At 46.2% G+C, this 27,940-nt stretch overlaps 1 protein-coding gene across 3 annotated transcripts; it reads left to right on the forward strand.

Annotated features, from left to right (window-relative positions):
* MOSMO (modulator of smoothened) lies at window positions 1-27,810 on the forward strand. Of its 3 annotated transcripts, XM_078773513.1 has the most exons (4): window positions 4-329; window positions 11,612-11,824; window positions 26,089-26,148; window positions 27,303-27,810. In XM_078773513.1, exons 1-4 carry the CDS (start codon window positions 155-157, stop codon window positions 27,344-27,346), a joined length of 492 nt encoding a protein of 163 aa, XP_078629639.1. In that variant the 5' UTR covers window positions 4-154; the 3' UTR covers window positions 27,347-27,810. The 3 variants fall into 3 exon arrangements, with proteins under 3 accessions (XP_067969680.1, XP_078629639.1, XP_067969686.1); XM_068113579.2 differs by having other exon boundaries at window positions 1-329; window positions 26,089-27,810; XM_068113585.2 differs by lacking the exons at window positions 26,089-26,148; window positions 27,303-27,810 and adding an exon at window positions 18,452-19,181.
* The last annotated feature ends 130 nt before the right edge of the window (window positions 27,811-27,940 follow it).

The raw sequence follows: 27,940 nt of genomic DNA on the forward strand, positions 1-27,940 counted from the left end.
AGCATTGAAAATTAATTCATTCCCATCCGGATAAGTCCTCGCCTCGCAGAGTATGGCATCGTTTATAATTAGTAAAGCAAAAGGAGAAAGTTTAACATAAACGCAAAACGCACATGAGCTGCATTGTGGTCGGCATGGCGGCCGTCGGTGTGTCATGGCAACTGCGGCGACCTACGGTCTCGGCTGGAGTGCTGTGCGGGCCATAGGCGTTCGGCCCTGTGCCATGGACAAGCTGACTGCGGTCTCTGGGCTTCTTTTCCTTGTGGCGGACGCCCTTGCCTTGGCGAGTCTGGCCCATCCAGAATGGCTTCGTTCTATCGACGTACCGAGTGAGCTTTTTCCCGGGTGTTGGACAGGATTGTTCATCTTTATGACCGAGGCGATGATGATATTTTACAAACTAATAATACAGTAATACTAATACAAACTGCACGGGGGATGTTTTAAATGTGGTCAGCCGGTCAAATGCGTGCCCGGGTCTGGTGTTTACGTTTGTTGAGCCTCAAGTTAGCCCGGGTCTGGTGTTTACATTTATTGAGCCTCGAGTTGGCCCGGCTCTGGTGTTTAAATTTATCGAGCCTCGAATTAGCCCGGGTCTGGTGTTTACATTTATCGAGCCTCGACTTAGCCCGGGTCTGGTGTTTACATTTATCGAGCCTCAAGTTAGCCCGGGTCTGGTGTTTACATTTATCGAGCCTCGACTTAGCCCGGGTCTGGTGTTTTCATTTATCGAGCCTGGAGTTAGCCCGGGTCTGGTGTTTACATTTATCGAGCGTCGAGTTGGCCTGGGTCTGGTGTTTACATTTATCGAGCCTGGAGTTAGCCCGGGTCTGGTGTTTACATTTATCGAGCGTCGAGTTGGCCTGGGTCTGGTGTTTACATTTATCGAACCTTGAGTTAGCCTGGGTTTGGTGTTTACATTTATCGAGCCTCGAGTTAGCCCGGGTCTGGTGTTTACATTTGTTGAGCCTCGAGTTGTCCCGGGTCTGGTGTTTACATTTATTAAGCCTCGAGTTGGCCTGGGTCTGGTGTTTGCATTTATCGAGCCTCGAGTTAGCCTGGGTCTGGTGTTTACATTTATCGAGCCTCGAGTTAGCCCGGGTCTGGTGTTTACATTTGTTGAGCCTCGAGTTGTCCCGGGTCTGGTGTTTACATTTATTGAGCCTCGAGTTGGCCTGGGTCTGGTGTTTGCATTTATCGAGCCTCGAGTTAGCCTGGGTCTGGTGTTTACATTTATCGAGCCTCGAGTTAGCCCAGGTCTGGTGTTTACATTTATCGAGCCCCGAGTTAGCCCGGGTCTTGTGTTTACATTTATCGAGCCTCTAGTTAGCCCGGGTCTGGTGTTTACATTTATCGAGCCCCGAGTTAGCCCGGGTCTTGTGTTTACATTTATCGAGCCTCTAGTTAGCCCGGGTCTGGTGTTTACATTTATCGAGCCTCGAGTTAGCCCGGGTCTGGTGTTTACATTTATCGAGCCTCTAGTTGGCCCGGGTCTGGTGTTTACATTTATCAAGCCTCTATTTAGCCCGGGTCTGGAGTTTGCATTTATCAAGCCTCCAGTTGGCCCGGATCTGGTGTTTACATTTATCGAGCGTCGAGTTGGCCCGGGTCTGGTGTTTACATTTATCGAGCCTCGACTTAGCCCGGGTCTGGTGTTTACATTTACCGAGTCAAGTTAGCCCGGGTCTGGTGTTTTACATGTATTGAGCCTCGAGTTGGCCCGGGTCTGGTGTTTACATTTATCGAGCCTCGATTCGGCCCGGGGCTGGTGTTTACATTTATCAAGCCTCGACTTAGCCCGGGTCTGGTGTTTATATTTATCGAGCCTCAAGTTCGCCCGGGTCTGGTGTTTACATTTGTTGAGCCTCGAGTTGGCCCGGGTCTGGTGTTTACATTGATCGAGCCTAGAGTTAGCCCGGGTCTGGTGTTTACATTTATCGAGCCTCGAGTTAGCCCGGGTCTGGTGTTTACATTGATCGAGCCTCGACTTAGCCTGGGTCTGGTGTTTACATTTATCGAGCCTCAAGTTAGCCCGGGTCTGGTGTTTACATTTGTTGAGCCTCGAGTTGGCCCGGGTCTGGTGTTTACATTTATCGAGCCTAGAGTTAGCCCGGGTCTGGTGTTTACATTTATCGAGCCTCGAGTTAGCCCGGGTCTGGTGTTTACATTTGTTGAGCCTCGAGTTGTCCCGGGTCTGGTGTATTACATTTATCGAGCCTCAAGTTAGCCCGGGTCTGGTGTTTACATTTGTTGAGCCTCGAGTTGGCCCGGGTCTGGTGTTTACATTTATCGAGCCTAGAGTTAGCCCGGGTCTGGTGTTTACATTTATCGAGCCTCGAGTTAGCCCGGGTCTGGTGTTTACATTTGTTGAGCCTCGAGTTGTCCCGGGTCTGGTGTATTACATTTATCGAGCCTCAAGTTAGCCCGGGTCTGGTGTTTACATTTGTTGAGCCTCGAGTTGTCCCGGGTCTGGTGTTTACATTTATTGAGCCTCGAGTTGGCCTGGGTCTGGTGTTTGCATTTATCGAGCCTCGAGTTAGCCTGGGTCTGGTGTTTACATTTATCGAGCCTCGAGTTAGCCCGGGTCTGGTGTTTACATTTGTTGAGCCTCGAGTTGTCCCGGGTCTGGTGTTTACATTTATTGAGCCTCGAGTTGGCCTGGGTCTGGTGTTTGCATTTATCGAGCCTTGAGTTAGCCTGGGTCTGGTGTTTACATTTATCGAGCCTCGAGTTAGCCCAGGTCTGGTGTTTACATTTATCGAGCCCCGAGTTAGCCCGGGTCTTGTGTTTACATTTATCGAGCCTCTAGTTGGCCCGGGTCTGGTGTTTACATTTATCGAGCCTCGAGTTGGCCCGGGTCTGGTGTTTACGTTTGTTGAGCCTCAAGTTAGCCCGGGTCTGGTGTTTACATTTATTGAGCCTCGAGTTGGCCCGGCTCTGGTGTTTACATTTATCGAGCCTCGAATTAGCCCGGGTCTGGTGTTTACATTTATCGAGCCTCGACTTAGCCCGGGTCTGGTGTTTACATTTACCGAGTCTCAAGTTAGCCCGGGTCTGGTGTTTTACATGTATTGAGCCTCGAGTTGGCCCGGGTCTGGTGTTTACATTTATCGAGCCTCGATTCGGCCCGGGGCTGGTGTTTACATTTATCAAGCCTCGACTTAGCCCGGGTCTGGTGTTTACATTTATCGATCCTCAAGTCAGCCCGGGTCTGGTGTTTACATTTGTTGAGCCTCGAGTTGGCCCGGGTCTGGTGTTTACATTGATCGAGCCTAGAGTTAGCCCGGGTCTGGTGTTTACATTTATCGAGCCTCGAGTTAGCCCGGGTCTGGTGTTTACATTGATCGAGCCTCGACTTAGCCTGGGTCTGGTGTTTACATTTATCGAGCCTCAAGTTAGCCCGGGTCTGGTGTTTACATTTGTTGAGCCTCGAGTTGGCCCGGGTCTGGTGTTTACATTTATCGAGCGTCGAGTTGGCCTGGGTCTGGTGTTTGCATTTATCGAGCCTCGAGTTAGCCTGGGTCTGGTGTTTACATTTATCGAGCCTCGAGTTAGCCCGGGTCTGGTGTTTACATTTATCGAGCCCCGAGTTAGCCTGGGTCTTGTGTTTACATTTATCGAGCCTCTAGTTAGCCCGGGTCTGGTGTTTACATTTATCGAGCCTCGAGTTAGCCCGGGTCTGGTGTTTACATTGATCGAGCCTCGACTTAGCCTGGGTCTGGTGTTTACATTTATCGAGCCTCAAGTTAGCCCGGGTCTGGTGTTTACATTTGTTGAGCCTCGAGTTGGCCCGGGTCTGGTGTTTACATTTATCGAGCCTAGAGTTAGCCCGGGTCTGGTGTTTACATTTATCGAGCCTCGAGTTAGCCCGGGTCTGGTGTTTACATTTGTTGAGCCTCGAGTTGTCCCGGGTCTGGTGTATTACATTTATCGAGCCTCAACTTAGCCCGGGTCTGGTGTTTACATTTGTTGAGCCTCGAGTTTTCCCGGGTCTGGTGTTTACATTTGTTGAGCCTCGAGTTGGCCCGGGTCTGGTGTTTACATTTATCGAGCCTAGAGTTAGCCCGGGTCTGGTGTTTACATTTATCGAGCCTCGAGTTAGCCCGGGTCTGGTGTTTACATTTGTTGAGCCTCGAGTTGTCCCGGGTCTGGTGTATTACATTTATCGAGCCTCAAGTTAGCCCGGGTCTGGTGTTTACATTTGTTGAGCCTCGAGTTGTCCCGGGTCTGGTGTTTACATTTATTGAGCCTCGAGTTGGCCTGGGTCTGGTGTTTGCATTTATCGAGCCTCGAGTTAGCCTGGGTCTGGTGTTTACATTTATCGAGCCTCGAGTTAGCCCGGGTCTGGTGTTTTCATTTGTTGAGCCTCGAGTTGGCCCGGGTCTGGTGTTTACATTTATCGAGCCTAGAGTTAGCCCGGGTCTGGTGTTTACATTTATCGAGCGTCGAGTTGGCCTGGGTCTGGTGTTTACATTTATCGAGCCTCGAGTTAGCCTGGGTCTGGTGTTTACATTTATCGAGCCTCTAGTTGGCCCGGGTCTAGTGTTTACATTTATCGAGCCTCTATTTAGCCCGGGTCTGGAGTTTACATTTATCAAGCCTCTAGTTGGCCCTGATCTGGTGTTTACATTTATCGAGCGTCGAGTTGGCCCGGGTCTGGTGTTTACATTTATCGAGCCTCTAGTTGGCCCGGGTCTAGTGTTTACATTTATCGAGCCTCTAGTTGGCCCGGGTCGTGTTTACATTTATCGAGCCTGGAGTTGGCCCGCGTAATAGGTACACCGTATCCCTGCGTGTCATAAGAGGCAACTAAACAGGTTGGCGTCAGGAAGGGCATCCGGTCATAAAAGCATTGCCTCAACGAGAACGCCACTCAGTAGAGCGCATGCTCCCGCCGTGGGTGGCCGCTGCTGAGCCCTATCTTCCAATGGTAAAAAATCCTTCAAAAAATTCCTGGATCCGGAATAATATCCTGAGCTTCAACAAAAACTAATCAATTCTTCCTTATCCCAAGGGCAATCATCCCACCAACTTTCATCCAAATCCGTTCAGAACTTTTCCAGATATCTTGTTCACAAACACATGAACACACACACACACACACACACACGGATGGACACGATCGAATGCATTACTCCCTGGCGGGAGTAAAAAGGGAACCATGACAATTTCGTGCGAGGCTGCGTGAGGCTGGGGTCCGATTTCGATATAGCAGCAGAAACCGTTACTTCAATGGAGAGGTTCGTTTGTGCTATTTACGGTCAAGAGTCGGCAGCGGATGTGAATGACGCAAGATACCGAGTATTTTGTTTGGCTTCGTCACCAGGAGAACAGTCTGTGCCACCGACAAACGACGCCCTACACCAACATATTCTGCATGCTAACTATCAAGCCGCCATACACAGACGGGCGCTATCACCCGTGATCAATGCTCCTACTCCAGTTGGCCACGGCTGGCGACTGACAGGGGACGAATTGTCAATTTTGTGGACGATACAAGACCCTGCCCCATGTGATACATGGCTTAATCAGTCACAGGAAGATAATTAAGGCTTAATTAGTAATTTTGTGAAGATGATTCTGTGTAGTCTTCCCTTAGTGGAATCTGGTGTAGGTTAGTTAAGAGCTTCACTGTTCTAATTTCCATTTCTGTCTGCACAGAAAGTGTCACATGTATAAGATGAGAATGTTATCCGATTTTTAATGACGAAGTGCCTAATTACTGTCGGAGTACGATGGCGGTATTCCATTAATGTTAAGTAAGCAGGTGGTGGTATCCGTATGCGCAGTTTCAAATCTCTAGGTCAGTCGATGTGGAAGATGAAGCCTTGTCAATGTCGAGATAATTAGTGCTAATCAAAAAGATTTGATCGCGCTTGGGCTAAAGTACCGATTTGCCTCCTTCATAATTTCCACATTGGCCACCCCAGGACCACGATGTTTCCAAAAGTGGAAGATAGTAGTACGTCCTGTTGTCTTCGGTCATTTCAGACATCTCAGTCGGTATTTGGAGGTAGATACAGACTCGTAAAAATGAAGGAAATCCTTAAAAATCGCTATTTTTCTGATTGATGCACCTTGTTGGAGTTTTCATTATCTTGACAATAAAATGTTTACATGGTCGATACTTCTGATTCGTGATATATGTTCTAGTATCTGACGGCCCTAGAGTTGAGGCTTGGGAGATGTATATTTGCGGAGATATACGATTACCAAAATGGGAAAAATGCGAAAATGCCACTCTTCGCACCCTGGCGACCAACTTCGACAGCTCGCTGTGCCTAATTGGGCCAAGATCTCGTGGAGAGCTTTTGTCCTAATGTCCACCATATACGTGTCTACCAGCAGCCCAAAGTTCACCTCGCACCCCTTCCTCGGAACAAAAAGTGTTTTTAGGGCCTTTTCATAGGGACTGCCCACGGCCGATACATGTCACAGGAACAAACTGCACACATAACATGACAGAAAGTTACACAAAATTAACAAATTAATTTCATTTTTAGATCATGATTTTCTTTTGCCAAGTATGAGCTGAACTATTTAAACTCTTTGCAAAGAATGTAAAGGTCTTTGTTGCAATAAATTGAAATATTATTAGCATATAACTCATTCCATACCTGGTGTGCTCGTGAGGTACATGTACACATCCGTGAACTGAACCATCCGGCCAGGCCGTCGGGTCGTTGATCCACGCACTTGCCGGTAACCGGTACGGACAAATTGCAAGGCCAATTGCCGATAATTTGGTCTCGTATCTCTCATAGCTTCGCTTGGAAGATTGTCAAAATAGTTGTAAGACATGCTGATATAAGTGGCCAGTAGTATGTGACGAAAGTCGTAAGTTAAACCGTTGCAACAACACAAAATCTAGCACTTTCCTGCGCAAGTCTGCAAACACAAAGCACACACACTGCAAGCGCGCGGCGTGATTGTTTTCATCGCTCTAGGGTCAGTGACGCCGTTACTAAGCGGAAGTGATGTCACTCCGCCCCCACCTATTGGAAATGGTGTTGGAGAGGAGGATAAGGAAGAAAGTGAAGATCGACGAAATGCAGTTTGGATTTATGCCAGGAAGAGGATTGACAGACGCGCTTTTTATTGTGAGGCAGTTGCAGGAGAAGTACATTGAGAAGAGGAAGAAGTTGTTTCTTGGGTTTGTTGATCTGGAGAAAGCATTCGATAGGGTTCCACGCGAAGTAGTGACATGTGCATTGAGGAAGTTAGGAGTGGAGGAATGGTTGATCAGAGTAGTGATGGCAATGTACGAGAGAGCGTGCACATCTGTAAGGATGAAGGACGGGAACAGTGGTGAGTTTGAGGTGAAGGTGGGAGTGCATCAGGGGTCAGCACCAATCATCAAAAATGTAGTGGTCTGAGAGGGTCATTAACCAGTGTGGCAGCTACAGTACATTCAAGTGTAAGGTGTGCACAGAGGGAGCTGCAGATGGAGGAAATGTTTAGTTGGATCTTGGAGACGGCGTGAAGCTGGAAGGTGTGAAAACATTTTGCTACCTCGGAGACATGCTGAATGGAGAAGGTGGATCAGACTCGGCAACAGTTGCTAGAGTGAGATGTGCATGGAAGAAGTTTCGGGAACTGAGTGGCGTGCTGACGAGGAGGGGAGTGTCGTTGAAGCTGAAGGGAAAGGTGTATGCTGCATGTGTGAGAAGTGTTATGATTTATGGGAGCGAGACATGGGTAATGAACGTAGAGCAGCAACGAAGGTTGGAAAGGGTGGAAATGCGAATGGTTCGATGGATGTGCGGAGTATCGTTGAGAGAGAGGAAGAGAAATGATGAATTGCGAAAGATGATGGGAATAGAGCCTGTGATGGATGCTGTGAAGAGAAACAGGTTGAGATGGTTTGGTCATGTGTTGAGGAAGGATGAAAGTGACTGGTTGAGAAGAGTGATGGAAATGAATGTAGAAGGAAGTAGAGGACGGGGAAGACCGAGAAAGACTTGGCTAAAGGTGGTGGAAGAAGAAATGCGGGCAAGGAGAGATGCAGAAAATAGTGCAAAATGGAGAAGATTGTCATGGTGCCCGCAAGGTTAACCCCCGCTCTTGCAGGGAAAATGGCCTTAAAATGCCTGTTGTTGTTGATGAGTTGGCCGGGGTCTGGTGTTTACATTTATCGAGCCTCGAGTTGGCCCGGGTCTGGTGTTTACATTTATCGAGCCTCGAGTTGGCCGGGGTCTGGTGGACATTTATTGATCATCGAGTTGGTCCTGGTCTCGTGTTTACATTTATTGATCCTCGAGTTGGCCCGGGTCGGGTGGTTACGTTTATCGAGCCTCGAGTTAGCCCGGGTCTGGAGTTTACGTTTGTTGAGCCTCTAGTTGGCCCGGGTCTGGTGTTTCCATTTGTTGAGCCTCGAGTTAGCCCGGGTCTGGTGTTTACATTTGTTGAGCCTCTAGTTAGCCCGGGTCTGGTGTTTACGTTTATCGAGCCTCGAGTTGGCCCGGGTCTGGTGTTTACGATTGTTGAGCCTCGAGTTAGCCCGGGTCTGGTGTTTGCATTTATCGAGCCTCAAGTTAGCCCGGGTCTGGTGTTTACATTTATCGAGCCTCGAGTTAGTCCGGGTCTGGTGTTTACATTTATTGATCCTCGAGTTGGCCTGGATTCAGATGAAAGGTTATGGACATGACAATAAAAAGCCGATTAGATTTTGGTTAAGGTCTGGATGCAGACCCGGCCGTTCAAACATAAACCGTTCAGCCTGATGAAGCTACGCGCTGTACCAAGTGCTGTTATAGTTTTTGTCATCGATAACAATCGTTTTTATGCATCTGTCAACGAAGTCGACGGAGGCATTGTGTTTTCAGGTTGTCTGTCCTCATCCATCCGTCTGTCCGTGATAGGTTTTCGTTACCGCGATAACTTGAGAACAGCTGAAGTGATCTAATTAAAACTTGGTACAGGTATGTATAACGATGTAAACATGAACTGTTTAAATTTGGGGGTCAAGAGGTCAAAGGTCTTAGGTCATGTCAGGTAAAAATGTGACAACTTGAGAACAGCTGAATGGATTTAAATCAAACTTGGTACCAGTATTATAATCTATATACAGACTTGGCATTTAATATGGAATATTTTTTTTGTGGGGGTGAACTTACTTTTCAAGATGACTTAGAACCAAAAGTTCATTGGAATTATGTTGAAATTATTCTAGATTTTGTTAATTTGACCTTTAAAAGAAACAAAAGCACATTTGACATTTCGAAGCAAATAAATTGATCCTTGAAAGTGATGTAAACTGATATCGAACTCAATTCACAGACAGTACTGTGTTAAACTTCTGTATGTTTTCCAGAAGTATCTCTTTAGTTTGCACATTAGCCAAAAAAATTTTCAACAAAAACAAAAGCTAAATTATGACTGGGATTACGGACAGTAAAATTACAGTTCAGTACTTCGTGTAACCCCCACAAGCATTCAGGAGAGCACGTACACGTCGAGGCATGCTATTCACGAGATTTGCCAAGGTTTGCACAGGAATCGCTTGCCATGCAGTGACAATAATCTGCTGCAATTCACGCACAGAGGTAGGCTGCTGGTCCAAGTTGTCGATTTGACGCGTTAATTCTGCCCACAAGTTCTCTATCGGATTCATATCCGGGGACATGGCAGGCCACTCCATATGCTCTACACCACGGTCAGCAAGAAAGTGTTGGATCATGCGAGCACGATGCAACCGTGCATTGTCATCTTGGAAGACAAAGTTTCCTCGAAAGGCTGCACGAGCAAATGGAAGCAATGTTTCTTCCAGAATGACCCTGTACTTGAACTGGTTCAGGTTTCCATTCAGAACAACCATGTGAGTTTTGCCCCCTGCATGAAAAGCAGCCCAAACGGTCACCCCACCACCTCCAGCTTGGACTCTTGGCACTATACAATCTTCGTTGTGGGCTTCATGCACTTGTCTGCGCACTCGGACGCGGCCATCTTGACGATAGACCAGAAATCTAGACTAGTCACTGAAGGTCACGTGATTCCAGTTTCCTGGCTGCCATTGACGGTGCTCTCTGGCCCACTGCAATCGGCGCTGGCTGTGTTGTCTGGTCAGGCATGGCTTTCTCAGGGGACGCCTGGCACGATAGCCTGCTTGAACCAGTCGTTGGTTGACTAGCCTTCTGGATACAGGCACATTTGTCAGTTGCTGCCACTCAGCCCTAAGCCGATTAGCTGACTTGGTACGGCCATTGCAGACTAACCGGTGCAGCTGGCGATCATCTCTCCTTGTGGTTCTGCGTGGACGTCCTGGCCTCGGTATTGGAGTAGGGTCACCCCTCTGAGCATTTCGTTTCAGGATCTTTGACACCTGACCTTGAGTGATGCCATACTGCCAAGCAATAGCACGCTGTTTCATGCCAGATTTTCGTAAAGCCACCACTCCATGACAAACAGCATTGTCAAGTTGACGGATCATCTCCAGAGGAAGCGGCAATAACTTTTGTAGACGTGCAGCAGTTGTTTTCCACTAATACAGAACGCAACAACCCTTATATACCCGATCGTGAAGCCAATCGTCAAATGTACCTGTCCTTACATTTTGTCACGCCACCTGTGATATAATCCTGTTATTGACTTCTTGCTGCGAAAGACAATCAGTGACATGGTTCTTTCAACAAAGACATCACAGAAGCATAAAAGAAACTCACCAGATTGATATACTGAGTTTAGAAAGTAAACCCAAGTCAAGAAAAAAAAAATCAACTACGACTCAATCCAGACACTTCCTGAAGGGAACCCCCTCCCCCCTCCCGCTCCCCCTACCATCCCCCTCCCCCTACCCTCGCCCCTCTCCTTCCCCCTCCCTTCCCCCTCCCTTCCCCCTCCCTTCCCCCTCCATTCCCCCTCCCTTCCCCCTCCACCCTACCCTCTCCCCTACCCCCTCCCCCTCCCGCTCCCCCCGTCCCGCTCCCCCCTCCCCTCCCCCTCCCCCTACCCTTCCCCCTCCCTTCCCCCTCCCTTCCCCCTCTCTTCCCCCTCTCTTCCCCCTCCCTTCCCCCTCCCTTCCCCCTCCCTTCCCCCTCTCTTCCCCCTCTCTTCCCCCTCTCTTCCCCCTCTCTTCCCCCTCTCTTCCCCCTCCCTTCCCCCTCCCTTCCCCCTCCCTTCCCCCTCTACCCTACCCTCTCCCCTTACCCCTCCCCCTCCCCTCCCCCTCTGTTTCCCCCCTCCCTCTTCCCCTTCTCCCTCCCTCTCTCCCTCCCTCTCCCCCTCCCCCTCCCCCTACCACTCCTCCTCCCCCTCCCCTTCCCCCTCGCACCTCCCCCTCACCCTCCCCCCTCTACTCCCCTCCCCTCCCCCCTCTTCTCCCCTCCCCCCTCTCCTCCCCTCCCCTCCCCCCCGTTCCCCTCCCCTCCCCCCCGTTCCCCTCCCCTCCCCCACGTTCCTTCCCCCTCCCCTTCCCCCTCCCCCTCCCCTCCCCCGCCCGGCAATGCCGGGTACTTCTGCTAGTGATGTAATAATGTGTGCGGAGGCATATCAGTCGACGTCGAAGAGTGTCGTTCTAGTTCATTGATAGTTTAAAATCGATGCCTTATTATTCTTGTTTGTAATAATTTGTTGTGGTTTTTATATCTTGCAACTCTGACATTCCCTCCCCCAGGTGGAATCTCCTTGGGCCTCCTTCAGCGCTGTGTAGCAATTCGTGGTCGGCTGCCCATCTGCGGTACCCCAGATCTCCCAGCTACCTGGGCTATATCACTCGGCATGATCGGTGCCGCTGTTGCGGGGCTGACAGCCGCATGTGGCCTGACTGCGTTCGCGTTTTGGCGGCAGCGAGCTGCGCTCTATGCCCGTTGGGTCGCTTTTGGTGCTGGTATGTGAAACGCACTAATGGCATTGCTTACTTGGCCTGAGATGATTGCGGTCCCAAAATATTTGTCCCCGTCGCACCGCGGAGCGAAAGGGGGACTATGGTTTTCCCCTCTGTCCGTGTGTCTGTCCGTGCGTGCGTGCGGGCATGCGTGCATGCGTAAGCGAAGGACCACATTCGAATTTGATGTGTGGGTGCAACCCACGTCAAAATCCAAGATGGCCGCCGCCATGTATGTCTGACGCCATGTTTGTCTGAACCTTGTGAGCGGAATATTTTGAAAAATAAGCGAAGTACCAACTTCTAATCTGGTGTGTGGGTGTATCTAGGCATAAGGAAGAACTCTTTTGAAAATTGGGTCGCCACGTCAAAATCCAAGATGGCCGCCACCATGTATGTCTGAACCTTGTGAGCGAAATATCGTGAAATATAAACGAACTAGAATCCGGGCACTCGGTAGAGCGCATACCTTCGCCGCAGCTACTGTTCTGTACTTGGCATGGGAGTGTATGCGATGTGAAACTTTATGTGAAATGCGATCGATTTTTAAAAATCAGAATTTGAGCAAATCTGTTTCATTCGTCTGTTAATATGCCTCCCCGATTGACAAATCTGGAATTTGAATTTCATTTGAGGTTGAAATGATTGCGGGAGATCGCGTTATAGTGATGACGTCTTGGATGGACATCCTCTTCTTCAGTCGCTCATAACTTTGAGTGAAATACGATCGAGTTAAAAATAGTCAGAATTTGAGCAAATCTGTTTCCCAAAATCTAATCAAATGTGTCCCGTATAATAACCAATCATCCCACCAAATTTCATGCAATTCGGTTGAATACTTTTTGAGTTATGCGATTAACATACACACACACAGACATACAAATAAATACACAGCGATCAAAACATAACCTTCCGCTTTTGCGAAGGTAACTACTCACATCTAATCTGGTGTGTGGGTGTATCTCGGCATAAGGAAGAACGCTATTGAAAATTGGGTCGCCACGTCAAAATCCAAGATGGCCGCCACCATATATATGCCTGAACGTTGTGAGCGAAATATCTTGGAAAAATTAACGAACTACTAACTTCTAATCTGGTGTGTGGGTGTATCTACGCATAAGGAAGAACGCTATTGAAAATTGGGTCGCCACGTCAAAATCCAAGATGGCGCCCTTGCGTCTTCCACTTTGTCAACTCACATCACTTCACCGATGGGGGACCTCGGCGTAACGCTTGATTTCATGAAGTTTGTTCGGCGAGTTTAGGTCGTGGTTGGTTATACTTTGAGCCATCTATTCATTATCTGATTTATTCTTTATTTTAACCCTTTGAACGCGAGCGGCCGTTTTACCCGCCACCATTCAAACCTCCTTATACCATGAGCGACTGCCACATGCTCTTGTTTACAAACATATCACGAGCAACTTCCTGAGCAATTAGTGGCTGCGTTATATTGCAACTAATCTAATTGGACCTAATCGGTCTGCCTCGCCGCTAATTGCTCAGGAAGTGTGAGGGAGGTTTTTTGCTGTGCACACAATTTAGCGGTTCTCCTGCTGCTTCCTGTCCTGGCGTGTGTGCCGTGCGAGTCTCATTGGAGGCCAAAGCATTGCAAGACGATGCGCTGGTGCACGTACTGTGGAGAGTTATTGTGTATCGGAAATCCGGGCGATAACTGCTGGTTTGATTGGCACCACAATATAGAGTATTGCTGATAAAACCAAAATGGAAGAAAGGAAGACAGTCTATGATTCAAAATATCATTTATTTGTATATACAGGGCTAGTAAAACATTTATACAGGTGGAAAATCGAAATAAAATTTCAACGTTTCAGTGATTTTTCTCCAGGGATCCCAGGATGGTGGAGGCTAAAGTCCAAATAGTTCAGGGTTTAAAAGGTTAAGAAGCAAATATGGAATTTCCTCAAATGTTCCATATGTGTCCATTTGTTCTTATCACCTCCCTCCACTGCCTTCCCGATCTCCTCTTTACACGTCACATACTCCCCTCACGTGTCCTTTTCTCTCCTATCATCCTGCTTTATTTTCCTTTTCTTGATTTAATGCTTTCCTAAATGCAATATTTATTTACGTACATAATAACTAGATGCTCTCTCCCCCAACTCTACTTAAGAATTTCCAACAGAGTGCTTCACTGTGGAGTATGCTGTTCTTCAGAGGGCATGTTGAGGGTTAAATAAATTCCATATTCATACTTTAAATCCTTCAAGACTGTCTCACTGTAGGTCATGTTTCAGATGTGGGGATTTTTTTATTTTTTAATTTTAGGAAGCTCAGTGACATACTACAGTAATACCTCAACACGCTTGTTTAATTTCTACACTTGTTATGCATTATGACTCTACCTCCCAGTCCGCTCGCTCGCTTCGGACATACGCTCCGATGAAAACTTGGAACAAACGTGCTATTTTTACGTGTTACCTCCCAAAATTCTGGTTACGGTGCCCCTCAGTCTCAAGAGGGAACGCGGCAGAAAGATTTGTTATTTTGAGTCTTCTAATAAACCATGGTAAAACCACACCAATGCAATTGTGTAGAACAAAATAAGTAATTGTATTAATAACTCTCACGTACACAATAATAACACTCTTAAAGAAAGTACCATGAAAATATCACTTGCATCTCATGAACAATACAGATGATGGTACCATCATTCCCCAATGCTCTCAAAGCAATAAACTCATGATAAGCCAAACGTGAGTGGAATGTAACAATCCCAAAGTCCGTGCATGAATCCCCACGCTGGGCGAAGGTCGAAGTCATGCAGAATGGCAAGAACAACAGGCAGGAATCTGCGCGGCTGCAGACTAAGAGTCACGAGGTGAGAGGTCGGGCAGATGGCGGCGTGAGATAACATTCCCCCAAAACGTGAGTGCAATCCACGCCCTACGTCCACCAACGATTAAGCCGATATGGAAACCAACGGCGATCAACACGAAGAGGTCGATATTTGGGAATCCCAACGACAAAACATGAAGCACCAGGCGGATGGCCTCCTCGAGGAAAAATGGCGGATCGGCCTGTAATGGAGGCGCTTGCTTTCCCGCCAACAATAGTTCACGCTCGGTACCAAAACCTGAGACGCAGGTTTAATTGCAATCGCAATATGGGATGATGTCGCGTGCAATCCCTTTCACGGGAAGCCTCAATTCATTCGCGACCAATATCGAGGAAGTCCGCTCGAAGATGAGATGTTTTTGTCACTGATCTACACATAATAACCCATAATGTCAAAGTGGAATTTTGTTTGAAGAAATTTTGACAAAATAATTAAACTGAAATGCAGAAATATACAATTTATGTAAGTATTCAACCCCCTCAGTCAAAACTTCGTCAAAGCGCCGTTGGCAGTGATTACAGCTTTGATTCTTCTTGGGTGTGTCTGTATGACCTTTGCATATCTAGATTTGGGGAGTTTCTCCCATTCTTCTGTGCAGATTTGCGCAAGCTTTGTCAAGTTGGATGGGGAGCATCGGTGAACAGCAATCTTTAAGTCTTTCCACAGATTCTCAATGGGATTCAAGTCTGGGCTTTGGCCGGGCCACTCAACTTTCACGTTCTTGTTCTGAAGCCATTCCAGTGTTGCTTTGGCTGTATGCTTGGGGTCATTGTTCTGATGGAAAGTAAATCTTCACTGCAGTCTAAGGTCTTTTGCACTGTGAAGCAGGTTCTCCTCAAGGATTTGCCTATATTTGGATCCATTCATTGCTCCCTCTCGCCATACAAGTCTCCCAATCCCTGCCACTAAAAAGCATCCCCATATCATGATACTGCCGTCACTATGCATCACGGTAGGGATAGTGTTAGATGGGTGATGAGATTTGCTCGGTTTCCGCCAGACATAGCGCTTTGCATTCAGGCCAAAGAGTTCAATTTTCATCTCGTCAAACAACATAATATTTTGACTCTTGCTCTCAGTCTTTCACATGCCTTTTTGCAAACTCCAGGCGTGCTGTCATGTGCCTTTTTCTCAGGAGTGGATTCCGTCTGATCACTCTCCAATAAAGCCTAGATTGGTGAAGTGGTGCAGAGACACAAACTCTATAGTTCTGTCAGAGTGGTCATTGGATTCCTGGTCACCTCCCTGACAAAGGTCCTTCTTGCCGGTTGCTCAGTTTGGTCAGCTGGCCAGCTCTAGGAACAGTCCCAGTAGTTCCATATTCTTTCTATATCCTATTTATGGAGCTCCCTGTGCTTTTGGGAACTTTCAACACTATATACTACTGTGTTCAAAAAGTATCCGACCTTTATTTTTTGTGCGTTAAAAAAAAAAGAAGCGAGGGAGGCGTTGATTGGTGCACGTATGTAGGCGATCCTAATGCACACGCGTGAATTTTTTCACACCTGCAGAAGCTGTCATTAGACGGCAGACCGCCGATGAGTGAGGAAATGTAAGTGAGCGCTGTCGGATTTTCGTTTTTGACAAAATGACGGAAAAACTTGAACAACGCTACTGCATCAAATTTTGTGTAAAGCTTGGCGATTCCCAAGTGGAAACGATCCGCAAGATTCAACACCGTTCATTCCATTATGAAGGAGGATTTGGGCTTCAGGAGAATCTCAGCGAAGTTCGTACCAAAGCTGCTAACGATTGAGCTGAAGCAACTCCGTTTGGAGATCGCACAGGGCATGCTGGAGACTGTGAACAGCGATCCCAGCTTCCTCAACACAGTGATCACTGGCGATGAGTCCTGGGTTTATGGGTACGACCCAGAAACCAAGTTGCAGTTTTGATGCAAGTTTGATGAAACACAAAATTTGATGCAGTAGCGTTGTTCAAGTTTTTCCGTCATTTTGTCAAAAACGAAAATCCGACGGCGCTCACTTACATTTCCTCACTCATCGGCGGTCTGCCGTCTAATGACAGCTTCTGCAGGTGTGAAAAAATTCACGCGTGTGCATTAGGATTGCCTACATACGTGCACCAATCAACGCCTCCCTAGCTTCTTTTTTTTTACGCACGAAAAATAAAGGTCGGATACTTTTTGAACACACTACGTACAGTCACGTGAAAAAGTAAGTACACCCCATGTAAAGTTTTGACTTTTTCAACATATTTCAACATACAGCTATTTGATCTTCATTTCAACAATATTGATAGATAAAGGTGATATAATATAACAAATATCATGAATCATTTACATTTTGTCGTCCATTGTATAATTTAAATAAACATAAATGCAAATTTCGCATGTGGAAAAAGTAAGTACACCCCTACATTTATCACTACTTCAAATACCTAAAATTAGAATCAGGTGCACCAGCTCAGGTGCAAATGATTAGAACATCGTTAGAGAGGATCTTGGAGGAACCTGTCTTATTTAAACCTCAGACATTTAGTTTGGTTTGCTCTTTGTTGTCGGCGTCACCATGCCTAGATCAAAAGAGCTCTCTGAGGCCTTCAGAAAGAAGGTTATAGATACCTACGAGTCTGGGAAGGGATTAAAAAAGATATCCAAACAATTTGAAATCAATCATTCGACTGTCCGGAAGATCATCTACAAGTGGAGAATATTCCAAACAACTGCCAACTTGTTCAGGCCAGGCCGCCCCAGCAAGTTCAGCCCGAGAGCAGACCGCAAGATGCTGAAAGAAGTCTCCAAGAACCCCAGAATGTCAACACGGGACCTACAGGTAGCTCTTGCCACGGTTGATGTCAAAGTGCACGAGTCTACCATTAGAAAGAGGCTGCACAAGTTTGATCTACATGGGAGGTGTGCCAGGAGAAAACCTTTGCTGTCCAGAAAGAACATCAGGGCAAGACTAAAGTTTGCAAAGACCAGCACTTCTGGAACGATGTGCTTTGGACAGATGAGTCAAAGGTAGAGCTATTTGGCCACAGTACCAGAAGACATGTTTGGCAAAAACCAAAGACAGCATTTGACCACAAGAACCTGATACCAACTGTAAAGCATGGTGGTGGAAATATTATGGTTTGGGGCAGCTTTGCTGCATCAGAGCCTGGGCAGCTCACCATCATAGAATCCACTATGAATTCTTCATTGTACCAGAGGGGGCTTGAGGATAATGTGAGGCCATCTGTCGGAAAGTTGAAGCTCAACCGAAGGCGGGTCTTGCAACATGACAGTGACCCTAAACATACCAGTAAATCCACCAAGGAATGGCTGAAAAGAAAGAAATGGAGGGTTCTGGAATGGCCAAGTCAAAGCCCGGATCTATCTAAATCCCATCGAGATGTTGTGGGGGGATTTGAAACGAGCTGTGCATACAAGAAACCTCTCAAACATCGCACAGCTGAAATAATTCTGCATGGAGGAGTGGGCAAAAATTTCTCCCAGTCGATGTCAGAGACTGGTAGACAGTTATAAGAAACGCCTACTTGCGGTTGTTTCTGCCAAAGGGGGTAATACCACCTATTAGAGCCAAGGATGTACTTACTTTTTCCACATGCGAAATTTGCATTTATGTTTATTTAAATTATACAATGGACTACAAAATGTAAATGTTTCATGATATTTGTTATCGCACCTTTATCTATCAATATTGTTGAAATGAAGATCAAATAGCTGCATGTTGAAATATGTTGAAAAAGTCAAAACTTTACATGGGGTATACTTACTTTTTCACGTGATGATTACGATTCCACAGATTGCAGTTTTGATGCGGAGAGAGATTGGTACAGTACAGTGCTGTATGCATGCAATGCATGTCTCAGTTACCACCCGTACTGCCGCTGAGTGCACATGACACCACAGCGGAGGAAGAAGAATACTTACCCGCAACAAGGGAAAAGACCATCAAAGCGAGACTGGACCTGCATAAAAACAGAACGGTGTACACAAAGTTGTATATGTGAAGCCAAAACCACGTAAACCAAACAAACGTAAAACCAGCTTTTACTCCACTTAAATGGGTGTTGATAGGTCTGGATTTCGACTGCGCTCGCCCTGACAATACTCCAACAAAGCTGAACGGGTATGGCAGTTGATGTAGGGTCACTTTGTGTATGCTGATGCCTTGTGCGTCTTCCTTTATTACCCTGTGCTCGCGAAGCGAAAAGCGGGTTTGAGCAATCGGGTGCGTACGTGTGCCGTGTGTGTGCCGTGTCTGCATTGAAAAAATTCATTTTCTCGGCAACCGTTGGTCCGATTGACATGAAATTTTACCGTAGGAGCGCCTCTGCCTGTAGATGTTTTTGCTGATAATTATGATGTCATAGGTCATGTGGTACGGACGCCATATTGGAAAAACATTACACCTCTATATCTCCCAAACCGCTCAATGGAAAAAATTGAAACATGGCTCATTGTCAAGTACACCCCATGGGGAATAAGATATGTTAATGATGATGTCATAGGTGCCTCCATTCGACATTAGATAATAACTAGGGCATTGCCCGTACTATATCTATATCTAAAATTATATCCCCCCCCTCTATTTACATGAAATGGTTTGGTCCAAAGCGAACGGCTTGCGAGTACGGTGACAATCCCCCCCCTCTATTTACATGCAATGGTTTGGTCCAAAGCGAACGGCTTCCGGAGTTTGGTAAAGAAATCGCCATCGCGTGCACAAACGCGCAGGAAAGCGAATGAATCGCAAATTCGGTTTTATTAGTTTTAAAACATAGTTTAACGCCAACATAGTTTGCAAACGTGAAATAAATGAATACGCTCTCAAATGTGCCATCCGAGGCAGAGTGTGTCCTCCACGTTTGGCACACGCGATCGTTCGCTGCTCTCTGATTGGTTGAATCGTTTTTTGGACATAGCTCGGTAAGTAATTGTCCGATTAATATGAAACCTTGAAAAGGCACATCCTCGGGTCCCCAGCAATATACCTGGCAAGTTAAAAGTATATCGGACCCGTGGTTGTCGAGAAACAGCGGTCACAGACAAACAGACGTACAAACGTACAAACGTACAGAGATTACTGGAATTATAGATAGACTAGGGCATGCCCGTACTATATATAAGCTAGGACGTGCCCGTACGTGGGTGCCCGTTCCTTGCCAAAAAAACAAAAAAAAAAAAACATGAATGGTTTGGTCCATTCGCAACGACCACAGAACCCCCCCCTCTATTTACATGCAATGGTTTGGTCCAAAGCGAACGGTTTGGTCCATTCGATGTGATTCGATGATTCGATGTGAATGGTTTGGTCCATTCGCAACGACCACAGAACCCCCCCCTCTATTTACATGAATGGTTTGGTCCATTCGCAAAGCCAAAGCGAACGACCACAGAACCCCCCCCCCCCCTCTATTTACATGAATGGTTTGGTCCATTCGCAAAGCCAAAGCGAACGACCACAGAACCCCCCCCCCCCTCTATTTACATGAATGGTTTGGTCCATTCGCAACGGCAAAGCGAACGGCGAACGGCTAAATCGCCATAGCTCGGTAAGTACTTGTCCGATTAATTTCAAACCTTGAAAAGGCACATCCTCGGGTCCCCAGCAATATACCTGGCAAGTTTCAAGTATATCGGACCGGTAGTTGTCGAGAAACAGCGGTCACAGACAAACAGACAAACGTACAAACGTACAAACGTACAGACAGAGATTACTGGAATTATAGATAGACTAGGGCATGCCCGTACTATATATATGCCCGTACTATATATCTATCTAAAATTATATCCCCCCCCCCCTCTATTTACATGAAATGGTTTGGTTCATTCGCAACGCCAAAGCGAACGGCGAACGGCTTGCGAGTACAGTGACAATCCCCCCCCTCTATTTACATGAATGGTTTGGTCCATTCGCAACGACCACAGAACCCCCCCCTCATGCAATGGTTTGGTCCAAAGCGAACGGCTTCCGGAGTTTGGTAAAGCAATCGCCATCGCGTGCACAAACGCGCAGGAAAGCGAATGAATCGCAAATTCGTTTTTATTAGTGATACGAATTGAATTGGGAGAAATTGGGAGATGAATGAATTGGGAGAAATAATGCGCATAAGAAATCGAATTACGTACCGTAATGGCGGTCAGCTCGTAACGCGCTCAGCTCCGCTCGTCTCACATCGGCCACGCCTACGCAACAAAGCGTTCTGTGATTGGATGCCGGAAAGCGTGCTGCCGGACAGTCGTCACTGTCCGGAAGTTCGCAAATCGCAGTTAGGATGAATCGTTTTAATTTAATCGCAGTTTGAATTCGTTTTAAAACATAGTTTAACGGCAACATAGTTTTCCAACGTGAAATAAATGAATACGCTGTCAAATGTGCCGTCCGAGGCAGAGTCTGATCGCCACGTTCGGCACACGTGATAGCTCGCTGCTCTCTGATTGGTTGAAGCGTTTTTTGGACATAGCTCGGTAAGTAATTGTCCGATTAATATGAAACCTTGAAAAGGCACATCCTCGGGTCCCCAGCAATATACCTGGCAAGTTTCAAGTATATCGGACCCGTGGTTGTCGAGAAACAGCGGTCACAGACACACAGACACACAGACACACAGACACACAGACAGACACACAGAGATTGCTGGAATTATAGATAGATGAACATGGCCTCTCCTTTTGTATATTATGCAGCTTTGTATAAACAATGCTACTATCCTCTTTCAGATACGTGTGCAAAGAGGAAACAATTATGCTTTCCGTCAGTGGAAAATAAAGAAAAGCAAAAAGATACTCAAAAAGCTCGACATTTGTCATAATTCGACAAGAACAACGCTTGATCTGATCAGTATGAAAAAAGAAATATTATTCAGCAACTGTTAGTCCGATGAACACATTTTTCAGAATATGAGTGGCTCCTCCTGTAGAATTGTTCTCATGATAATTATGACGTCATTGGTCACGTGGTACAGGCGCCATCTTGGAAAAATTGAAAAAAGTTGCACCTCTATATCTCCGAAACCACTCCATGGAAAAAAATTGAAATATGGCTCAATGTCAAGCATTCCCCTTGGGGAATAAGATATGTTAATGATTGTCATCAGTACCGTAATAATGACATCATAATTCGGCAAGTACAATGCTTGATTCGATCAGTATGAATTTTTTTTCTCTGCAATTCTTGGACCGATTGACACGAAATTTTCATCTAAGAGCACCTCCTCCTGCAGAATATTTTAATGATAATTATGACGTCATAGTTCAGTGGTGAAGGCATAGGATTTGTATTGTTCTTCAATCATAGTAGTATTTCATAGTATTTGCTTGTTTCTTTGATTTTCTTTTCTCCCCCCTACCTCTCACGAACATCTTACCCTTTGTCCAGCGTTTTGAAAACAGAACAAAAAAAAAAAAAATAATAATAATTCTATATTCATTCTTTCTCTCCTCCCGGACACGTGCTTGTTCGCTCTCCTCCTCGTCTCGACTTGTGCCCCGCCCCCTATATCTCGTTTTTCTTCCACCTCTGTCCTCTGCTCTGCTTTCTCAAATCCACGTTCTCACTTAGAGACTTTTCCCAGATTGTTTTTCATGGTTTTGTTTAAATATTATTTAAATATGTTTAAACCGCAGCCGTGATGCTGACGCCGCCCTCCCCCCCCCCCCCCCCAGAATTTCCATGTTTTAAACGTTTCCTAGTGTATACCCTGGATTAGAATAGGTACACCGTAAGAGACGGCTAAGAGGGTTGGCGTCAGGAAGGGCATCAGGCCATAAAAACATTGCCTCAAAAAGAGAACCATGACAATTACAACTACAAATGGGCAGGGTACAGCCCAAAGTGGAGATCGGTTTCTGAGGTTTGGGACATGGAATGTAGGGACAATGACAGGGAGATCAGGAGAAGTGGTGGAAGTATTGGTCAGAAGAAGAGTGGACATATGTTGTGTGCAAGAGACGAGATGGAAGGGAAGTGGTGTGAGAATGGTGAAGGGTAAGCAGGGACAGAAATACAAGTTTATGTGGCAAGGGTGCCTGGAGGGCGTGAATGGTGTTGGTGTCCTGTTTTCTGAGGAGATTGTAGACAGTGTGGTGAGTGTGACTAGAGTGAGTGATAGGTTGATGATGGTGAAAATGATGATTGGAAAGCTCTTGGTGAACGTCATCTCGGGATATGCTCCGCAGGTTGGTCGAAGCGATGAAGAGAATGACAAGTTCTGGTGTGCGATAGAGAAGCTGATGGAAAACGTGAAAGATGAGGAAGTTGTTGTGGTAGGAGGAGACCTAAATGGACATGTGGGAAGGAGTATGGATGGTTTTGAGGGAGTTCATGGGGGTTATGGATATGGTGTGAGAAATGGAGAAGGTGAAAGGATTTTGGAGTTTGCTGATGGAGCTGATTTGTTGATTTGTAATACTCAGTTCCAGAAAGAGGATAATAAGCTTGTTACATACACGTCAGGTGGGTCGACGACAACCGTTGACTACCTGATGGTGCGTAGGCGAGATAGGGGGCACCTCCGGGACACAAAGGTGATCCCGGGGGAGGAGGCTGTTTCACAGCACCACTTGGTTGTCTGCGACGTAAGGGTGAAAGGTACGAGGAGAGCTCGGCGAGTGAAGTACCAACCGAGAATGAAGGTGTGGAGGTTGAAAGAGGTGACAGTAAGGGAGGCATTAAAAGAGAGGCTGAGTAGGGTCGAGGATGATGTGGTTGAGCTTGAAAGTGGTTTGATGTCAATGAAAGCTAGTCTGTTGGGAGCCGTTGGTGAGATATGTGGATGGACAAAAGGACCACCGAGGCACTCGGAAACATGGTGGTGGGATGATGAAGTTGGAAAGAGGCTTGACGAGAAGAGGAAGAAGTTCAAGGAGTGGCAGAAGGAGAAGGGTACGGGAGCAGAAACAGCAGAGCATGAAAGTTATAAGGCAGCCAGGAAGGCTGCAAAGAAAGAGGTAGCAAAGGCGCAGGAGGCATGTAGGAAAATGTTCGGAGAACGCTTGGATTCGGAAGAGGGTCAGAAAGCAGTATTCAGGATTGCAAAGCAGATAGCGAAAGAGAGGTGTGATGTGATGGGGGTGAGTTGCTTGAAGGATGAAGTGGGACAAATCGTTGTCGACCCAGATGGAATTAAAGGAAGATGGAAAAGATATATGGAAATGCTGTTGAATACAGAGAATGAATGGGATGGCAACATCGAGAGTAACCCAGTTTTAGGACCGGCAGAGAAAATAACTGAGAAGGAAGTTGAGGAAGCGATAAAAGCAATGAAGGGTAGAAAAGCGGGAGGGCCGACGGGAGTTGTGGGAGATATGTTGAAGGCAGCAGGAAGTTGGGGTGTGAATAGAATGACAGAGATCTGTAATCTGGTGGTGAAAGAAGGCCGCATTCCAGTGGATTGGGAACTGAGTACCCTCGTCCCTCTATACAAGGGGAAAGGTGACCCTCTGGAGTGTGGCTCGTAACGAGCGATAAAGTTATTGGAGCATGGAATGAAGGTATTGGAAAGGGTGTTGGAGAGGAGGATAAGGAAGAAAGTGAAGATCGACGAAATGCAGTTTGGATTTATGCCAGGAAGAGGAACGACTGACGCGCTTTTCATTGTGAGGCAGTAGCAGGAGAAGTACATGGAGAAGAGGAAGAAGTTGTTTCTTGGGTTTGTTGATCTGGAGAAAGCATTCGATAGGGTTCCACACAAAGTATTGACATGGGCATTGAGGAAGTTAGGAGTGGAGGAATGGTTGATCAGAGTAGTGATGGCAATGTACAAAAGAGCGTGCACAGCTGTAAGGATGAAGGACGGGAACAGTGGTGAGTTTGAGGTGAAGGTGGGAGTGCATCAGGGGTCGGTACTAAGTCCACTACTATTTGTAGCTGTGATGGAGGTGCTGGCTCAGAACGTAAAGGAGGGTTTACCGTGGGAGTTGTTGTATGCAGATGATCTGGTGTTGATTACGGAAAGTATGGATGGACTGAAGGAAAATATGAACAAGTGGAAGGAATGTATGGAGACAAAAGGTCTGAAGGTGAATATCGGAAAGACGAAGGTGATGGCAAGTGGTAAAGCATGTGGTGAGGTGGAAAGAACTGGGAAGTGGCCCTGTGCTGTTTGTCGGAAGGGTGTCGGAGTGAACTCCATTCAATGTACAATATGCGCTGAGTGGGTTCATCAAAAATGTAGTGGTCTGAGAGGGCCATTAACCAGTGTGGCAGCTACATTCAAATGTAAGGTGTGCTAAGAGGGAGCTGCAGATGGAGGAAATGTTGAGTTGGATCTTGGAGACGGCGTGAAGCTGGAAGGTGTGAAAACATTTTGCTACCTCAGAGACATGCACTGAATGAAGAAGGTGGATCAGACTCGGCAACGGTTGCTCGAGTGAGATGTGCATGGAAGAAGTTTCGGGAATTGAGTGGCGTGCTGATGATGAGGGGAGTGTCGTTGAAGCTGAAGGGAAAGGTGTATGCTGCATGTGTGAGAAGTGTTATGATTTATGGGAGTGAGACATGGGTAATGAACGTAGAGCAGCAACGAAGGTTGGAAAGGGTGGAAATGCGAATGGTTCGACGGATGTGCGGAGTATCGTTGAGAGAGAGGAAGACAAATGATGAATTGCGAAAGATGATGGGAATAGAGCCTGTGATTGATGCTGTGAAGAGGAACAGGTTGAGATGGTTTGGTCATGTGTTGAGGAAGGATGAAAGTGACTGGTTGAGAAGAGTGATGGAAATGAATGTAGAAGGAAGTAGAGGACGGGGAATACCGAGAAAGACTTGGCTAAAGATGGTGGAAGAAGAAATGTGGGCAAGGGGGTTAACAAGGAGAGATGCAGAAAATAGGGCAAAATGGAGAAGATTGTCATGGGGACCGCAAGGCTAACCCCCGCTCTAGTAGGGAAAATGGCCTTTAAAATGCATGTTGTTGTTGTTTTCAGTGGTGAAGGCGCCATCTTGCAAAAAACGAAAAACTTTGCCCCTCTAGATCTCCGACCCCACTCCATGGAAAAAAAAAAAAAAATGAAACATGGCTCATTGTCAAGTACTCCCCATGGGGAATAAGATATGTTAATGATGATGTCATCGGTGCCTTTCTTGTCCGTTTATATGAGCAAAACCCTTCAAAAACAATCAAAACGTCAAAAGAAAAGAAACCCTTCAAAAACAAAAGAATAGGCTCTCAGCAAGTTGACTGTGCAGGGTAAGTATTCTATGAATACCATCTAGTTTCCTTTCAGTTTTACAGCCTACTGGTAAATATTCTTTTTAAAATTTTATTTATTGTTCATTCCTTATTGTAACTTTGTGTAACTCGAGATACTTTTTTTCATACATGGCAAACAGTCGATGAATATACCTAATGGTACGCTGGTGAGAGGCAGTGATGGATTTGCAGTAATACTTTGAGAAGGGGTAACCCATGTCGTGCATCATTCACCTGGTTGCAGTCACTCTGCTCTGCCTGGCAGCCCTCGTCTTTCCTGCCGGCTTCTCCACAGATCAAGTTGGTGGAGCGGCCTACCGCCTGCCAACGAGCCTGCAGGTTGGGCCTTCATACATCCTCTTTCTCCTCGCTCTTCTCTTCGCCCTCGTTGGCCTCTTGGTTGCCACTCGCCTTTGTCTTGGCGCACCCCTCTGATGACATTCCTTGCAAGATGTGGCTACTGGCAAACATTCTACAGCTGCACGTTTATCAACAATGATGCCTCTTTATTTCATCATATCTTTTGCTATTTGTAATCGTAATACACGTTTGGTATTGGCACAATTGAAATGACATATTTGTGTCTCCTCCTCCTCCCCCCCTCCACATTCTCCCATTGTTGGCACAAAATTGCATTTTATTTTCCCACTAGCTCAATGCTTGGCAAATCAGGCTGCTGAATTCCAATCCCATTGAAAACACCAATGTTCTCGAGGAGGTTCCACATATGTTGTATCGAGCATAGATCCTGACTCGCAGGATGTACTGGAGGCACGTTAGAGGAGATTTCTCCATACGAGCACTCACAAAACTGAACGTGCGGAGCGAGGTAAAGGAGATAAATAAATAAGCTTTAATACTTGAGGAGGTTAAGAGCACGGTTTGTCCTGCAAATCTGTATTGCAAAGAGGCAGGCAATATACCTGGATTCCTGACGATTATTGTGGGTTTGGACGTGTAAAATGTATTGATAACCAATCGTCAGGCAGGCTCTGTTTTGTTTTATATTTCCAATCATTTGTACATTATTTTATATATATTATATATGTATATATATATATGTATAAATGCATGATGCTTTCACTTTTAGATGCTGTATTTTATTTTTAATGAGGGCATCAAGGACAATGCAGCTATTTTGCTTGATGTATGTAGTAAACAGTTCATAGACGGGAGCTATGAGGGTTCTAAAGGTCAAGCTGGCTTTATCTCCAAGGATCAGTGAATATCTGTCCCTATGAAAGACCTTACAATGCCAGGGATTTAATAAGGCTTGATACCAAGTTGCTATCGGGCTCTGCATGCAACGGTCCATGGAATTTTTTTTTTTTTTTTAACCATTAGGGGGTTGGAGAAGCAAAATAAAAAAGGGAAAAGGGATTGGCATAGATGCAAGGAATTGCTCATTAATTATTCAATCGTATTTCCATCGCCCACTGGGTCACCTTTCTCCGTTAGGTTCCCTGCCTTGCCACAGTGGCATCTGCACTTTGGATCGATGAAGTCACTCGAGCTTCTGTTTACTGGGCACAGCAGATGAGCCAAGGTACAAATGTATTTACTGTTGCTTGCAATGTCAATCAAGAGAGCTGCTGTAAAATACGTGGGCACGTTTGCTGCTCCTCTACAACCTCGACACGTGGCATTCTTCTGCTGTCGTTAGGTTTTTGGTTAAGGGGAAAGGTTGGGGTTGAGTGGGATAGTAAAGGAACAGGGTGGACGGTGACCTAGCAGTCGATTAACGACCAAAGGGATATTTAGCACACATTAAAGGTTTACTCTATGCTAAAATGTTTTCCACTTTTCGTTTATTTATGTAATTAATACAGAACATCAGGGTGTAGGGGTGTGGTTTGCTGGTCATCTCACCCCTTCAGTGTTTAGTGATCTTTCTTTCCATTTAGCACTGATTGTACAGCGCTTCCTCTTCCTGTCACACATTTGATTAAACATATCAAATGCAAAATGTTGATTGCTTTTATTTTTTTTATCTGCAAGTGGGTTGTTTGTATTTGTGCTGTGTGAAATTGGAAAGAAAAACTATGAAACTTACAAATCTATATGTCGTGCGAAATGAGACCATATTTTATATTGTT

This window comes from Myxine glutinosa, chromosome 1 (genome assembly GCF_964187855.1).
Source record: "Myxine glutinosa chromosome 1, kmMyxGlut1.1, whole genome shotgun sequence".
Taxonomy (NCBI): Eukaryota; Metazoa; Chordata; class Myxini; order Myxiniformes; family Myxinidae; genus Myxine; species Myxine glutinosa.